The 18,209-nt window shown below is 42.8% G+C and overlaps 1 protein-coding gene across 1 annotated transcript in view; it reads left to right on the top strand.

Annotated features, from left to right (window-relative positions):
* Window positions 1-18,209, top strand: part of LOC146812454 (piezo-type mechanosensitive ion channel component 2-like) — a 711,007-nt gene that overhangs the window by 306,822 nt on the left and 385,976 nt on the right. Inside the window, exons 22-24 of the mRNA XM_085619448.1 lie at window positions 8,111-8,311; window positions 11,412-11,616; window positions 12,895-12,996. Coding sequence (XP_085475574.1) covers window positions 8,111-8,311; window positions 11,412-11,616; window positions 12,895-12,996 — 508 coding nt within the window. The remainder of the gene's footprint in view (window positions 1-8,110; window positions 8,312-11,411; window positions 11,617-12,894; window positions 12,997-18,209) is intronic.

The raw sequence follows: 18,209 nt of genomic DNA, 5'->3' as shown, positions 1-18,209 counted from the left end.
CTTATGCCTTCTGCACCCAACTGAAAACTGAAATGGACTTTAACCTTTGTGGAGATCTAGCAGCAGCGGAACTTTAATGTCTAATGAAGAGCAAGGATTGGCTTCTAAATAGTGATTATCCACATCGTATACACAGAAAGGCACTTGTCTCTTAGCTCTTTGATGATGTGCATTATTTTATTACTTAATCCATGTCGGACAGTTCAGCAGAGCAGACATCCAAATGCAATTGGGGCTGATTTCAGCTCAGTGAAGGATATCTAACAACTAGGCCTGGGCATAGCTTGCGGAGTTTCGCTACACGGACGTCCGCAAAGTTGCAAAAAAACTCTGCGAAGTTCCATGAGTGGCGGAGTGCAGTGTGAACTGCAGTTTGTGCTGGTGAAGCTCGGGTAGAAATTCTACTCGAGCAGCAGCTCGCAAACTTACCATTCACGCTCATGAACTTACCGTTCGCGATCGCGAGCGGTAAAAAAACGTAGTTGCACATCGCGAAGCAGAGTTTTCTGCACTACGCGAGCTCCGCGGAGTGCAGAAAACTCCTCAAACTCTGCAAATGGAGCAAAGTTGGAGATGGAGTTATCAATAGTGCGGCAGGTAAAGTGACACTGTTGCTCAGAGTTGTTAGGGGCCCACAAAATGCAAGTCCAGGCACAATTTTACTATGCAGCCGGGGGAGGAGGTGGGGCCATTTTCCTTGTATGAAGACCTGTGGCGCTCTTGCTAGAACACGAATTAAAATGTTGCAGTGATGCTTGCTCTAACAGGGTGGCTCACGAAACAGCATGATTATTGATTTTAAAAGCTTCATGGTGCAGCTGTTCTCACTGCTTAGGACTGTACATGAGTAGTAGGAGCTTCAAAGTGGTTGCTGTCCACCCACATGCACGTGTTCTCAGAGAGCATGGGAACTGGACTCATGCCTTGATTAGATGCCCCCAGATCCTGTGAGCGCTGAGCAGCCCAGAGACCAAGGTCAGAGCAAATTGATAGAAGCTGGCAGCTTTTGCTTTACAATTTTCTCATTTGAATCTTCTGTTTTTGTGTGAGCACCTGATTAAATGTATGTATTTAAACTATACTGAAGAGTTAAAAAGGCCCCAAACTGAAACAAGTTAACCAAAATTCATGCTTAAGTGTGCAGAGACTGCCTAATCGGTTTTGTTTGTGTTAAATTGTGTTACAGAGTCTGGGTTGTTTTAGAGAAGGGTTTTTTAAAGTGTGTGATAGCATTTGAAGATGGTTACATTTTGGTCTTATCTGCAGTGTTGAAGAGGTGCTGCGAAGTGTGAATTGGCTTAGCCTCTAACTAAGGAGATTCTGAGCAGTGCACTGGCTCCCTGCCCCCTCAGCACACCAGATGCCGGCTAAGTGATCGGATTGGGCACAGAGTTACCTGAACCAAGCCTTCCTTCTTCTTTACCACCTTTCACAGCCCCTTAAGCCTTAGATCAATTGATCTATAGAGCTATAGTTTCTATTGGTCGTAGGTCTTGGGAATAAGGGCCCAGATGGCTTGGGTTTCTAATTGGCTGGGAATTAGGGCTTGTTCTCCTATTGGATCTTAGGGCTAAGTTCCCATTGTCTCAGATCACTTGATCACTGGGGCTATTTAAACAGAGATCTTAGCTCATCCAGGTAAAGGGTTTTGGGTTAAGGGTACTCTCTGTTTTGGACTGTTAATGCCTGAAAAGGGCTTAGGGCCAGAAGCTCTGCTTGAAAACCCACTTACAAGAGGTAAGCAGATATAATTACTTCCCAATAAGGTAAGATAATCATTTAACCCCCACTCCCTGTTCTACTCTCGTAACCTCTAAACGACCCTTTTTACATCGTACGTATCCTAACTTTCTCCCTATCTTTGCACCTACAAAACCAAGAACGACCTCACATCCATGCCCTCTGTCTTCTCACACTGCTACCCCAACTAACTACTGTAATCCCTATTGCCTACCTCACTCACTCACTACTTCACAACTACACCGCATTTCCACAACTAATACATCACTACCACCATTCACCTCCCCTGTCCATCCTCCAAATCAATTCAACCCCATTCTAATTCCATCCCTTTCTATCTCTTCTTACTCTATTTTAACACCATCTTACTCCAAACACACTGTGCTAGCCCCACCCCTATTTACCGACACTCACCACACATCTATCTTACATTTCCTACGTATCTCATCTCACAACTCCCTATCCTAACTCTTATTACCCTTCCCTCCGCGAACATCTTCTATAACAAATCTGATACACAACGCTAGTTTTAACACTTAACATCACATCACCCCCAAATACACAATCTCCCACTCTTGAATACATTCAAAATGTACTGCCATTTACCAGTAACCTATATCTAAAAGCCTTCCCTTAGCACCAGAACAGCTCACACACCTCCCTTGCAATCACCTCCGACAAGCCCCATTCTTGCAGTCTCCCTCTAACTTAATCACTCAGCAAAACTCAACACCGCACAATCAGACTCATTCACAACTTCTATAAGCACCCATTAACAGCTCATCAATCGCTGATATTAGGGCACTAAAACTAGACAACCATGCTATCCATCACCACTTACTCATACCCCTTCCACTTTCATTAAACAAAAAAAAAGGCAAGCAACACAAAACATAGAAACATTTTATCATCAATACTACATCACAACAAAACTTAACTCTGTTGTAACACATCGCCAAAACAAAATCCTACACCCACAACAATCGCAAACACAATCTGACTCATATTTGCCTTCCCAAAATAACCCTATGAAATATTTAATAAACCTACTTTACCAGGACAGTCTCGATGAGGAGTACTACAGTTCCAGAACTATCAGTCCTGCACTACTTCCTACTTCCTCATCGTCTCATACATACAAAGAACAATTCTTACCCAACAGTTACCATATGTGTGCAAAGAGCACAAGACTTAAGACCAACAATAACCCAAACACATACACTCTCTTCCACACGATCAAACTATCACATTTAAATTGTCTGCTTATAAATACATCTTTGACCTACTGGCAGATACAGACCAGACACATATTATTCATCACTGAAACCCAGTACTGCTTGAAGCCACCCTCCTAGTTATCAAGCCATTATGTATAACCATGATGGAAACAAAGGTGGAAGACTAGACATTGTATTTAGGGACACCATAAAAATTCACCAAGTTGGAAGATGGTAGCATACATGGTCATGAAGCCCTTCTTGCTAGATGCCAACCCAACTCCACTTTCATCTGCCAATTGTCTTGCTCTACAGGCCTCTCCCCAGCAACAGATGCTTTCTTGAACACGGTTTCAGTTCTTACTGTGCAACTTACTTGGGGTCCTAAACCTCAGCTTTGAAAAACCTAAAGGTCTCAACCAAATGCTGTCATATCAGCTCTAACTACCCACAATGTACAACAAATTGCAGGTGGGTGTAATCTTCTCCAATCTGTAACTAACCTCTATTCAACAACACTTACCTGTTACATGGATCAGTCATCACATCGGCTAGGGTGGTTGACCTTGAAGCTGGGGAACTGGGTTCGAGTCTCGGCAATGATGCTGAAAATCCTGTGATTCTGGTTAAATCACAAGCAGCCTTATGCATCAACCCAAAATCCAGTCGGTAAAATACCGATTCGCTAATAGCTCCCGGTATTAAGTAAAAAATACCCAATCCCAATGCATCAACCCAAAAGCAAAAATCGCTATTTAAGGAATCCTTAAATAGCGATTCTTTAAATAGGGATTCCTTAAATACCGATTCCTTAAATAGCGATTGCATGTAAGGAATCCCAAAGTGAGATTCCTTAAATGCAATGCATGAAAGTTAAAAAATTTGCGATTTCGCTAATAGGGGGAGCAAATTACCATGAAGATGAACTGCATGGTAATTTGCAAAAACTTTGAAAAATGCACTTTTGTGCATTTTTCAAAGTTTCATGTTGCGCACACACATGCCCTTAGAGCATGTGTGTGTGCAACATATGTGCACATATCATTTTCAGGGGTGCAACAGGGTGTCCTTTTGACACCCTGGCACCCTTGAAAGTGCTCCCGCTATTAGCGATTCGGTAATACCGAATCGCTAATACAGACTGGCTTTACATTCATTCCTATGGGCCTCCAAGCCCATAGGAATGAATGGGTAGGTATTCCTTATTACCGATTCGGTATTACCGATTCGGTAATAAGGAATATTAAGGAATCGCTATTTGAATAGCGATTCCTACATGCATAGCCTTTTGCTATTCCTTATTAGCGATTCCTTATTTTTCGCTAATAAGGAATCGCAAATGGCATTGTTGATGCATAGGCCCCTTAATCTCCCCGTGCCTAACAAAAATGAATGTGTCCTCATGAAATGCAACTGGTGCTATGTAAAGCGCTCTGATACCTGATTCCTGTAGCAAGTTTGTGCTATATAAAACTCTGTAAAATAAATTTTAAAAAATAATCTCCGATGTGCCTTTCTTTAACAAACTTAAGGAAAATGCAGCCTTTCGCCAGATCTCATAGAAGAAAACATAGTGAAAAATAATGGTGTACCGGCATTACTACTCCTGAATCTTTCAACAGGTTTTGAGAGAGTACACCGTGACACATTATAGCCTTAGAGCCAGACGTAGCGGGCTTTACTGGCCATTAAAGGCCCGCTTCAGCATTAAACGCCAGAGCCGAATGTGGGGCCTTAACAAGGGAGCGGGCCTTTAATGGCTGGTAGAGCCTGCTATAGAGTGCACTATGGCTATTAGAACTTTCTGCCCCTAGAGGGCAGAACGTTCTAATTTGTAAAACAAAGGCCTCAGAGCACGAGGGGGTTGAAATTCCCTCTGGCTCCATGAGGTTTTTCAAACATTGGAATGTTGATGTTCCGGGCTTCTACCAGCCCTTAGAAGCCGGGAGCACTAACTTGTCTTTAATGGAGTGCTCATCATTCCAATGTTCTAGTACCTCTTAGACTGAAAGAAGTTGGTAGAGATGACCTCACCCTCAACTGGTTTTCCTCTTACCTAACCAACAGATCATGCCAGATTCACCAACCACCTTTTTCTTTAAATCCTTTCTGCATAAAACCAGGAATTATACAAGGATCTATCATCTCACCTCTATTTTTTATCGTATACATGTAACCACTACTAAATCTTATCAACCATTTCAAGCTCACATGCTACAGCTATGCAGATGACACACAGATGAATCTCAGACTAGAAAACATCAAGGATGCAGGAACATCAATACTTTACACATCATGCATTGATCTTCAGCTATGAGGCAGGTGTTATAGCTTCAAGGTGAATGCTTCAAAAACTGAAATACTGAGCTGTGGTGATTAGAAAAACTGTGACCTTATGCCTTTCTGGCCAGATGAACTGGCACCCATGTCAAAAATAGCTAAAAACTTTAAAAACCTCTGAATTTTCTTTGTCTGCTTTCTCCATTCAAGGGGAAATACTTTGGAAACTCATACTTGCAAAGATCAAACCCACTGAGAATCACTTAGAGTTCAGAAGGATGGTTAATTCTGGATTATTCTCAGTGTGATCCAAGAAAGAATCCACACCTTCCCATTTCCTGCCTATAGATAGAAAACCTCTAGCTCCCTCTAAGATCAAGAAAGTACTATCAGCAAAATCCCTTAACAAACAACCCTCTATGTTTGAAAAAAACACATTCCCATTAGAAATCCAACACCGTTGCATTGTTCTCAAACACATAACAGACAAGCTAAACAACTATCTGAACATACCACATAACTCAGTAAACAATATTAAAGAACAAGTACAAAGTCAAACAATCTCAATAATATTCAATATCTATGCAAACAAGAACAGACTGTTTCATCACCATTAACAGTCAAACACAACAACCTAAGACAGAGCAATTTATATCACCTGCCCTCTGGTAATCATCCTTTGACCTATTCTTTCTACTTCCTCAGATTAAATCCTATTTCAACATTCCAAAAAATCCTGCATGAAAATGAACCTGATTTATAGTTAGGGATCATTCTCTCTCATGTATTTCTGTCTGAATGAAACTCTCCTTACACTCCATCCTCTGCATGCCTTAGTGCCTCTGAGTTTACCCCACCTTTACACATGCCTTCTGGCTTACTCTCTAATAAACATCAGTAAACTAACCAGACCCCTTCTTACAAATCATAAACTCTCCTTCTGAGGATCCATTCCTGCAATACCAAAATTGTTCTAACCTATCTATTCACCCCCGCCCCATTACCCACAATTTGCCATTCTGTTCTAACTTCTCCTTGCTATGTCACAATATCTAAACTCAGCCCTCTTTTTCCACTTGCATTTGGCTTATTGTAATAATCAAGCCTAACTCCTATTACCTTAATACCTCACCGCTTGAATATGGCGGAGATGCTTTAGTTTCCCTAGGGCACCAGAATGTCTTCTAATGCCAGACTGCTGACTGTTGCCAGGTGTAAAATGTTCCAAGTAGGCGATCGTGCCTTTTCAGTTCAAGCTGCTCTGTTATGGAACAGTCTATCGTCCTCTCTTTGTTCTATTGCTGATTTGTTTGCCTATAGGAAGCCCCTGAAAATGTGGTTTTCAGGACTCAGGTTTGGACTCTATAATTAGCAGCGGTGGCTCCCCCGTTATGGCGGAGGAGTGTCTCTCCATCCCTGCCAGCTGCCTCAAAAATGGCAGAAAAGGACAAATAAAACAACAAAATACTCATTTTACTATCGTTTTATTTCTCGTTTCCTGCTGAGTCTTTGCATTGCCTTGCAGGGGATGACAGGGGGAATGTTGGGCACTGTTGTTGGTACACATGACTTTTTGACAAGCATTTTCAGGCTGGCCAAACCGACATGCACACTAATGCTTTCTCCAACCCCAACTGTGTTGCTGGGTTGGAGAGATCAGGCACAGGCTGCCAGTCTACCTGGGAGCGGAAATCCACAGAGCTCAGGTCAATCCTGAAGTTGCTCTCATTCATGGAGCAGCTTCAGGATTAGCCGCAGGGCAAACTGTGAGCCTGTGCCTGCAGTGAGAGGATCAAAAGAGTGCGATGTGGCTAACTGCGGGTAAGCTTTTTAATTTTAAAAAAATATTTTGCCGTCCGGCGACCCCTAATGCCTCCACCCCCAACATCCAACCTCCCCACCACTCGTCCACAACACTGTCTGCTACTGATGAATAGTAATAACAATAATATTCAGGGGCCCAACAATTTTCATAAACACTCACCGCCATTGCTGCTGAATGTTGGCGTTGATTACTATGCCTCTCCACCACCCACCACATGCTATCTCTTTATCTCACTCTTGGAAGTTCTTTCTCTTCCCTACTTTCTCCATTCAACACTGTTTTCCTATCTTTGTCTTCCTCCTATCTTCACCTGTGTCTGCCTTTCTCTCTAGTTCTCCATGTGCCCCATTGGCAAAAATGAAGTGTTGTCTAGTGCTGAATCACCTTCACCACCTCATTTTGCCATTTGGATTCGGTGCCATCATAAAAACTATCATGGATTGCAATGAGTGCTTCGCACATATTCCTGTAAAGTCCTACGGGAATGTGTCTAATGTTGCCATTACAAGTTCCTCAACTACCGCATATGCATATTTGTGGTATGCTTTTCATACGGTGGCCATTCAGGAAACTGTCATTGAAGGGTATATTCATACACACAGGGTGATGGTGAAAAACGTCATTGCAGTGTATGAGTTAGGTGCTACAGCTTTTTGGAATCTGTATGGTAGGGCATACTGTATACTAGATGCATCATAGCTTGTGTGCTTTACAAATGGCCATTGTGGACAAGGTTATGGGTGCTTTACTTGCAGCAGCTATGTCCTTGTAAAAACAAGTGACCTGAGGGGAATAAGTACCCTACAGCTACTGAAGCATCCTGAGGAACATCCTTAACATCTTGAGCATTGAGCAGCCTACCATTCTCCCTCCACACCACAGTCAGTAGGTCCCATGCACAGTGAATAAACCTAGCTTCTTTGAGCTGCCTGTTAACTTTATAGCTTTACTGAGAGTATATTTAAAAAGTTGTGCTTTTAGAAGCATCTTGTTTTGCCTCTCCCTGTGTTTCCTGTGGGATCCATTAATACCTATTTTGTTTTCACAGAATCACCTCACCATCCTGACTCTAATGGCATTTGAAATGACTGTGTACCGTCACCAGCTGTACTATCGGACCCACAACCAGCTGACCACACCCATCACCGGGAGTATCTTTGACGGCATCACCCGGCGCCACATGGATGATGGACTACAAAGCTGCTTCAAATACTTTGTCAACTATTCTTTCTACAAGTTTGGATTGGAGGCAAGTTTTGCTGTGCCATTTAACCTACACAAATCTGCATAAACCATCGATGGTTACCCCACTAGTTGTGGGAAACTTATGGGCTTTTAACCACCCATGGGCTTTTACATATTGGCTAACAATACTTCTAACGCAAAGCTGTCAATTAACAGGTAAACAACATGTAGAAGTACATTATTACCAAAAGAACTAAACCATAACAGTCCAAACAGATGGAAAAAACAGATTTCTGCTAAAACGCAATAGCTTTAGCTAAAGTGCCATGCGCCCTAATGCAAACAAGCAGAATGCCCCCACCACACCCAGCCCGTGGTTGGGTAGTATAAACAGTACAAGAGGGGACCGTCAGATCCCTGGGCACCAGTGCCGCTGCATGTGCTGCACTATTGATAGCTATGACCCTGCTAAAACCTTTAGGTAGAGGCATGGTTTCAAATATGACAGTGTCCACACTCCACAGTCAGTACCTTCTTGCAGAAGGTGATTCACTTCCTCAAATTAATATATAATGTAGTCATTCCGGAGATGTTTGTGGAGGATCCTCAGTTGTTGCAGTGTTGTCTCCCCTTTTCCATTGCCAAATAACAGTGCATTTAGACACTGTATGAGATAACAAATGCAACCAGGTGCAAATTACATTATCATTTTGTATTGTGTGTTTTTGGACCTAGTTATGACCTGATGGTAACAACCCCTGTGTGGACAGTTGCCACCAGTTTCTATCAAATGTCTGCACAAACACTAGAGAAAATGTAATTTTCACTTAGCTCGTAATAGGAACACGTGTGAATATGGATGCGGATGGTAGTCTCACCCATTTTAGGACTTGCTCAGGGGTCTGATAGGCGCCTTAGTTTCTGGCGCTTGTAGAAGTGCATAGAAGCACATGTCCTGAACCTCAGACAAGCTTGCTACTAAGATTAGAGCAAGCGACACATGCTAGGCAAATTGCAAGTGTGCTCTTGTTGTCCCCTCAGCATGTGTGCAATACAAAGGATACTTTTGAGTACGTAGGCGCTCATTCTCTGATCACTCTTGAGTGTCAAAAGACACACAATTGATGGACGGAATGCCGAACAAATCAAAACATTCACCCCCAGTCAAGAGATCTGGGTTAAATCCATCATTCTTTTGCTCACCATGCCACCCCAGTTTAGACTTGGCCATATGCAAATCAGTCTTGACCCTGTGCCTCATGCGAACAGTCCAGCCCGAACTGCCAAGCCAAGTCCTCCCTGGGCCGGAAACAAGCATCGTAGGGCTAGTTTCGGGGTTTCACTCCTCTTCAGCCAGGATAGCTTGATTCCAGTGGCACAGTGAGCCCAGGACCCACGTCTGGGCATGCCTGGCGCACTTAGGAAGAGAAAGCAAAAGACACACAATTGATGGACGGAATGCAGAAAAAAGCAAAACATTCACCCCCAGTCAAGAGAGCTGGGTTAAATCCATCATTCTTTTGCTCACCATGCCACCCCAGTTTAGACCTGGCCATATGCAAATCAGTCTTGACCCTGTGCCTCATGGAAACAGTCCAGCCGAACTGCCAAGCCAGGTCCTCCCTGGACCGGAAATAAGCATCCTAGGACCGGTTTCGGGGTTTCACCCCTCTTCAGCCAGGATAGCTTGATTCCAGTGGCACAGTGAGCCCAGGACCCATGTCTGGGCATACCTGGCGCACTTAGGGCGAGAAAGCAAAAGACACAGAATTGATGGACAGAATGCAGAACAAATCAAAACATTTACCGTCAGCACGTGAATGCTCTTGTCCCAGATGATGTGAAGCAGTGACCTGCTAGTTTGTGCTGTTGACATGTGTGTGCTAAGTTTGCAGTGCAGGCCCCAAATCCTAATGTCTCCTGCCATGGTACTCCAGAAGTGTGCTTACCAGTAGGGTATGACTGCCTCTGCTAGCAGCTCCAGAAAACTACTTGAGGTGCTGTACTGTCTAGTAGATATGTGCACGATTCACATGGAAGAAATCCAATTGCCTGTCTCTAGAACCAGTGTAAAGTTGGAGTGGAGCTCTACTTTCAAAACCCAGTTCCACAAAAGCTTCTTGTTTCCTCTCAATACTAAGCCCCATTCCCTGAATGAAGCAGACAAGCAGCAGATCTTTTAGCTTCTTAAAAGGGATTTTCCGGTAAATTGCTCTTCCCTGTCCATTGGTGCAAACACATTATCGAGCTGATACTAACAAATATTGTGTTACAAAGAAAGGGCAACACAGTAACTCCTTGCGAGCATGGGTAACAGATTCAACTGAAGTCAATGGCCAACAAGGGGGTCATTCATAAAACTGTATACTTTATGCAGATATTTAGGCATCTGTGATATATGACGAATTGAATCGAATCATAAGAATTAAACACAATCACATGTTTATCAGTATTAAAGCAAATGCATAAATCAATTGAATTGGATAAATAAAAATCAATCATGGGCTAACAAAACAAATGAAAAAATGAATTAAAAACAGGCATAAACAAATAAAACTATTATATTGACTTTATGTATATTACAGAACAACAGAGAAAAGTAATCAGTCACACATATATCCAGTGTGTAGTTTGTCCAAGTTGTTACAATAATCACGTACGATATGTGTGTGTTTAATTCTGATTCGATTCAATGTGTCATATATCATAGACGCCTATATATCTGGACTAAGTATACTCTGTTTTATGAATGACCCCCTTGCTGGCCATAGACTTCAGTTGGCTAACCAATATCAAGCCTCTGTTCCCAGATCCTAACATTATATAACATTAGACCATTACACACACCTTCCTCAACTGCAACCCCTGGGGTGAGTCAAGTGATGCCAAAAGATCGACGCGAAAGAGACACAGCTCACCTCCAAGAATAGTACCGTGGCCTGAACAGCTGCACCGCAGGTTACTAATAAAAAATGTAGATCACTGTAGCTAGAAGACATAAATTACATAAAGATTTCCTCCATTTTGTATTGATTTTGCACCAGTATTTTAGTCATAATTTCCCAATCCTCATTCTGTAAATGTGACGTGTTCATGGAGCTAGGAGGAGATACATCATATTACAAAATCATACTAAACTGAAAATCTTCCCTGTGTCTTTTCAGATATGCTTTGTTGCTGCTGTTAATGTCATTGGACAGCGAATGGATTTTTATGCGAGCTTGCATGCCTGCTGGCTGTTGTATATCTTGTACCTGCAAAGAAGGAAAACAATCGCTGAGGTGTGGCCAAAGTACTGCTACTTCATTGCCAGCATTATGACTTTCCAATACTTTCTCTGCATTGGCATCCCTCCAGCGTTCTGCGTAGGTAGGTACCAATCAGTGAAGTTTATTCGCATGCATCCTATAATCCAAGGAGGCAGACTGTGGCGTCAATAGAGAAAAACAATGTTTAAAAATAATCGTTAAAATAGGACCTATTCCATCAAAATGAAATGCTAAATTAATTTTAGGCACCCTCTTTAAAAATAGTTTTTAAGACCAACGCAACTCCAGTCGCCACCGCATCAGACACCAAGACAAGTAGACAAGTAGATAATTGGAGTCCTGTGAGACTGTTCTAATATTAGCTTGAACTAATGCAACAGATATATCTAGGAAACCTAAGTATGTAGGTAAAACAGTAGGGGCCTGATTCACAAAGGGCCTTTCCCCCACGACAGAGGGGCCTCTGCCGCGAGTGCAAAGGCCCTTTGTGAATCAGGCCTTAGGTGTCTTGGTTGTGTGTAACAACATTATTTCAAAATGCAACAAGTCCTAACACTTTTATGATATAGTCACAATGCCAAAACAGAGCTGATCTTCCTACTAGGAGATGTGTTTCATGAACATCATTAAACTTATGAAATACATTCATAGTCAAAAAGGGACACTTATCTTTGTTTTATGTGTTCATTAGGCATGGGAGTGGGTACATCTATTATATTTCTTTATTTTCACATGCATTTTATGTATTTAATGCAAAAACCTTCTTTGGTTGGAGGTGTACATGGCCACCTAAAGTCCATTATCCAAGCCATTTGAAGTAGTTATGTTTTTTGAAGGCCTACCAAGAGCTTAATACATCAAAGGTAGCATTACAGGGTTGGGCTAGTCTGCTTCTTTTTACTTGAGTGAAATTGGTACTGTTTTCAGCTAGCATTTGTGACTCAATTTATGTGCTTTTAAAAGTACTAGAGAGTACTTGGTTTGCGACTAACATGCTGCTTAGTAACCTTTGAACGTTTACCCTCCAGAAAGAGTGAAACCCTTCTTTTCAAAGATGAGACAATGATGAGACAAAAGCCACCCTCTCTGTATGGTTTACTGCCAATTTTTCCAATGTCTATATTCATTTAACTGGGCACCAATTCAAAAGTGGTTGCTTTATCTATCTGTTGTGAAAAGGAAATTGTCAGGTGGACCATGCACCCATGCAGGTATTGTGGGATGAACATCGTATAAATGTATTTTTTGGTCTCTCTTAATTTTTTTATTCTGTAAACAAATTAGTTTCACTTTCAAGTCTATTATTACTAAGGAGTAATGACTTTGAAATAAATGTAAGTACTTTGCAATGATTTTGGTGCATATTCTTCATTAACAGATTATCCCTGGAGGATGCCAGGCTTGAGAATGACTTCTAACCTCATCAAGTGGCTGTACATGCCTGATTTTGCCAGGAGACCGGATGCAGTTTTTATTATGTGTAAGTAAAGAGAAACACTAGACCTCGTAAATGCATTTTGTCACAAGTGTATTTAAACCCAATAAAATAAGACACAGATTTTCAAACTTTCAGCATATATTTTCTTTGGTATAGAATATGTGCAAACTTGGATTTTTTTTAAATGTGTGCAACTGCCTTTTAAAGCAGTAGCTACATTATGATGGGAGTGACGGAGTAAGGACCATTGGAGGTTGACCTCTGTGTCAAACCCCAACAAGCAACCCAATATAAAGGTTCCAAGGTGCATTTTCAGAGTTGTTTTGCACCTCTGGTTTTGTGGAATTGGCACACGTCAAACCAACAACTTAAAGTGCAATTTTTCTTCATCTACTCCAAAGTAGATATCTCAGAGCTTCTCTGAAAACTGTGGATAAACCCTTAACTAGTTGCCTCTGATTGTTAAGTAGGTAATAAGGAAATTGGCTTCATCATGGTCATGTATGCCTACTGAAATCTGTGATCAGAGAATGTAAACAGACCTCTTGAGGAAATTCATTAACCACCAGATGTTAAACCATGGAATTTGCTGGAAACACAAATCTATTAAGCAGGAGCTTCAATCGTATAAGCTAAATTAAAATGTAGGTTCTTTGTGAGCAATTAGGCAAGCCAAAACAGCTTAACTATCACACTTTTCCTTAATACTGAATGTTTGGGTGGCAGAATATGTAAAATGTTATGCACAGGCTGACTGTCATTTACTCAGTCTCTCATGACTTAAGACATTCTGTTCCCTTGCCCTCTCCAACAATTTATGGATTCCTGGAGTAAATGTTTGCATTTCCAGCACTGGACCTTATAAAAGATCACTGCTTCTGGGAAATCCTCTATTTCCCCTAAAAATGAAGACCTCTCTTAAAGCCATATTATTAGCATACCATTTGCTTGTAATGCCTATTCCTTAATAAAATATGTATACTGTTTCCAAGTTAGATTAAACTGTAACATTACAAATAACTCCCTGACATCACTGGTGCCACTGCAACTACAGAGGTGTGTCTTTGCACACTCTTGAAATCCCCAGTGATTAGGTTAGGATCTCAATGATGTGATTTAGGACCTCAATGCTGTGTTTTAACCTATACTGGTGACAAATAATTTTTTATGGCCCATACATAAAGTGATTGTAAACGACCGCTAAGTCTTCCCCATGGCCCTCTACCACTCTACGGGTTGTTCCTGCCTCCTCTACTCACCGAGCTTCCACACTTGTATCTGCAGGCTTGTGCAAATCAGTCTGCATCATTGCCCATGCAGCCAAATCGTCCTCTAATTTCTCATCCCGCCGTACGTTTCATTCTGACTTCTTCTGCCACTGCCCACTTTGACATATACCAGAGCCAGGCTGTATATCTGGGGGGCACTGCACCCAACCATTTTATAGCAATGTGCCGCTTTGTGAGCAGTAGGGTCCACTAAAATAAAATGTCGGCTACATTTCTTCTTTGCTGGTGCCAGAATGAGACCCAACAATACTGCCTATGGTGTGAGCGGTATCGTCCATCCAGTAGCCCTATTTAGGTTCTATAATCGATTGGCACTGCCATACCATGTGCACAAAGTTCACTGCGGGAGTCCCACACAGTGGGCACACTGGTCCAACCGGGTGGTGTAGATGTTATGTTAAGTCTTGGGTGAGAGATACGCCTGATGCGTATAATTATATTGTATCAGTTTAAATCGCGCGTTGGAGTTCACCATCCACACTCCTACATGCAGTTTTCCCAGTCCTGATTGGACACGGTTTCTTCCAGGCCCCCCTCCCATTTCACATGCGCTCTAGGAGTTATCTTTGGCAAATCTTCCCTTAACGAACAGTAAAATGCGCGATATCAGTCTATAGACCCTTGCCATTGCGAATAGCGTTGTCAGTGTCTGTGAGGGCACTGGCTTCTCTGGGAAGCAGGGCTGTATCTCCTGTGCCATTGCGGAGATCTCTGCATACTGTATATACTGCCCTGTGCCCAGCACAAAGGACTCTATTGCATCTTTCTGTGTAACAAACTGACCTCCGACATATAAGTGGCGGGTCTTGGGTTGGTTGTTTCCTAGTTCGATCGCTCAAGAATTTTGCTGGCCCATCTCCTGTTTTGTCAGTCACCGGCACAGCATGAGTGTAATTTACTATCTTGTTAGCCTGGGCTGGCTGTGCCATCTTGTCTTTCACCATCATTGCCTATGCTTTCTCAGGGTCCCATGCTCACCAGCACTAGCTTGCCTGTAGCCTGTAGTTTGGAGACCAGCACACGGATATGGGGGCAGAGATCACTTCCTTAGCCTGTTGGTGAGCACTTGAGGGTCATCCTAATCCATGGCCAAGATTCTATCCAGCTCCCGCTGCTGTCTGGAGGTGCTCGACTGGCGCATTCACTAGTTTGGTTCTACTACAGTGCGCCAGGCCAGTCCTTTCAAACCGCACCCCGCCACACTGTTCAGATGGGGTTCTTGCACAAGGACTGGGAACTCTCCTGCCTCACAACCAGCCTCTTAGTCAGTGGTGTGGGGGTCAGTCAGCCTCCAAATCTGCAGTTGGGGAGCAGCTCTGTCAGGCCAGGTTCAGACATTTCGGCACAGACCTGCGGCCTCCCTACCCCTTGATTTGGTATCCAAGCAATCCAGAAGTCATGCACTATGTGTGGTATCGGGGTGGGAGTCAGCGTAAGGGGAGGAGAGCCCCCACCTCCTGCGACTGCCGGCCCCCACTGTCTCTCACTTGCAGTCTCTGCCTCCAAGGCTACAGTGGCATCCCTCTCACTGTCTGTGTTACCAACGGTTCTTGGGACGGACTTTTACCTAGTTACAGTAGTACTGCTAACAGGACTTGGGGTTTTCCCTGAAAACTAGCCTCATCCATTATGGATGAGGATTCTTGGAAACTCAGCAGGACTACCATCTCCTGCATAATAACTATGTATCCTCATACTCATCCTAAGTCTGACATGACACAGGAAGGTAGATCCCCTGAGGATACCACTTTGGGTATATAAACACCATATCTTTGCTGAGGCATTGAGAGGAGAAAAAGGACTTCCATGCTGACACACTGACGCAAGATGCTGAGGTTCCTGCATGCAGACACTCCAGCTCGCAGTGGTCTGACATCCCTTGCAGGGTGTCCATCTCGAGACCAAGACGGGGTCCCACAGTCTATCACTTCAGGTAATGGGGTTGACTTTTTCCCAGAGGGATTCTTGGCTTTACACCTACATACATGCTAGGTACACTTAGGTACATCTAGTTAGGGTCGCATCGTAGGAGTATTCCTTTTATTGTCATGTATTTTTATCCCTGCCTTTATTCATCGTTTTAGCACTATGGTAGAAATCTACCATCCTTTTACTCTGTTGGTGCTTATAATCATTTATATCTGTTTCTGTCTAACGGTTGTTTCAGCACACCTACTTTACACTAGAATGACGCTGGTTCAATAAATGCTTATTGAAAACGTCCCCAATGTTTATTCCGTGTATCTCTCCGAGACTAAGTGAGCACGAGTGACTGAGTGAAAAGTATTGGACTGTTTCCACGATTCCTGATGGGACAGGGTTATCATGTTTGATAGTTGACAAGAACTATTCTCTCCTTGGTAAGAGGGGTTTCTAGTGGCACTGTGAGCTAGCTGGTATACAGGCAAACATACCTGGTGGGAGCGTCTGGACTCAGTCTGGACACCAATCCCACAGTCTATGTTGTCTAAATGCGCATATCCTATATAGGTTTATAGGAACTACATGACGCCCCTGGTAAACTTGCCTTCCAAAGTCCAGCACAAAAAGTTCCATTCACAGTGGAGGAGGCCATGAAGAGCATTGCGAATAGTCTTTACTGTAGCGCGAAGAGCAGGCTGGGCATCACGGACAGTTGTCACTGTAGCGTGAAGATCCTGTCAGGCGTCATGAACGGTTCTGCCAGAGATTCACGTTGGTGATCACCATAGGCTGTCGATGCTGTAGCACTAAGTGCAGATCTCCCATTGCCAGTCGTCGATGGTGGTCGCTGTAGCACGAAGAGTCGGGTTCACCAGAGCTTTGTATTGGCAGGCGGCATGGACAGCAATATCTTTGCACTAACGGGCCCCTTCACGGTTGCGGAGTCCAAAACTTAAAGATTTCCCTTTTTTTTCAAGGAGGAGATCAATTGATTATGTAGAAGCCTAAAAGCCTAAAAGAAATAATAAACAAATTATTACCAACACTCTGTCAGCACATAAGATGAATAGAATGTATTATAGGTCAACAGGATAAGACAAATACATGAGCACGGAGACAGTCAGCATAGCCACTGAGTGTCCGAAGAGGGGAAGTTTCTCACAGCTTTTATTGATACAAACCACAATAGGAAAGAACGTCATTATGCATGTAATACGTTAAGCATAGAATATTTTTTAAATCAAAGGAGGACTAAGCTGTGTGATACTTTTTATGGTCTGAGATATACTGTTGCTGCCCATATGGCCCAAGTACCTGACACTTTGGGACTGTCCAGCCTAATGCTATGTACCAGCCTTGGTACATTTTAATAGAAATGATTGCAATATATAGCATGTAGCAGTGTTACTTCTAAATATGGTATGCTGAAGCGCTTGTGGCGAAGCTAGCACTGTATACTGTTCGAATGAGGTTCTTGTCCAAGCCATGCGTTGCGAGAATATATTTCTTTCTGTGCCATGGAAAAGTACAAGCATTTGTTTGATGATTTTGTGTCAACGTTGTGCAGGCCTGTAGATTAGTTATTTGGCATCAACTTTTAAAGACAGTTTCTACATTACCCCATCGGATACAAATCACTACATCTTACTCGTTGCCATGTCTCATCATGATCTCTGTACCTTCATAACTTAGATCAGTCCTGAATCTGTGGTATTCGTGTAGTTTATGTTTTTGCAACTGCATGTCAAAGCTTCGAAACATGCAGGGCAGACTTGGATCATTATGCAAAGGGTTATCAGTGCTGCTAACCCTATGATAATCACCTCCAATATCCATGATCCCCAGCCCCTCAACCATGCCAGAACTTTCTTCTGGATGCTTCCTTTAGGTTTGGTGTGTACTTCATCTTTAACCTTATTTATTTTATTGATCGCTTTGTTGATGTTACAGCTGTTATCAGGGATATATGAGCAGCAAGTCTGGTGAATGACGTGACAGACTCAGCCCTCCTTTGCCAGGAAGATGTCTAGTGCAACCCTGTTC

This window comes from Triturus cristatus, chromosome 7 (genome assembly GCF_964204655.1).
Source record: "Triturus cristatus chromosome 7, aTriCri1.1, whole genome shotgun sequence".
Taxonomy (NCBI): Eukaryota; Metazoa; Chordata; class Amphibia; order Caudata; family Salamandridae; genus Triturus; species Triturus cristatus.
Note: the sequence above shows the minus strand (reverse complement) of the source record. Positions and strands in the feature narration are given on the sequence as shown.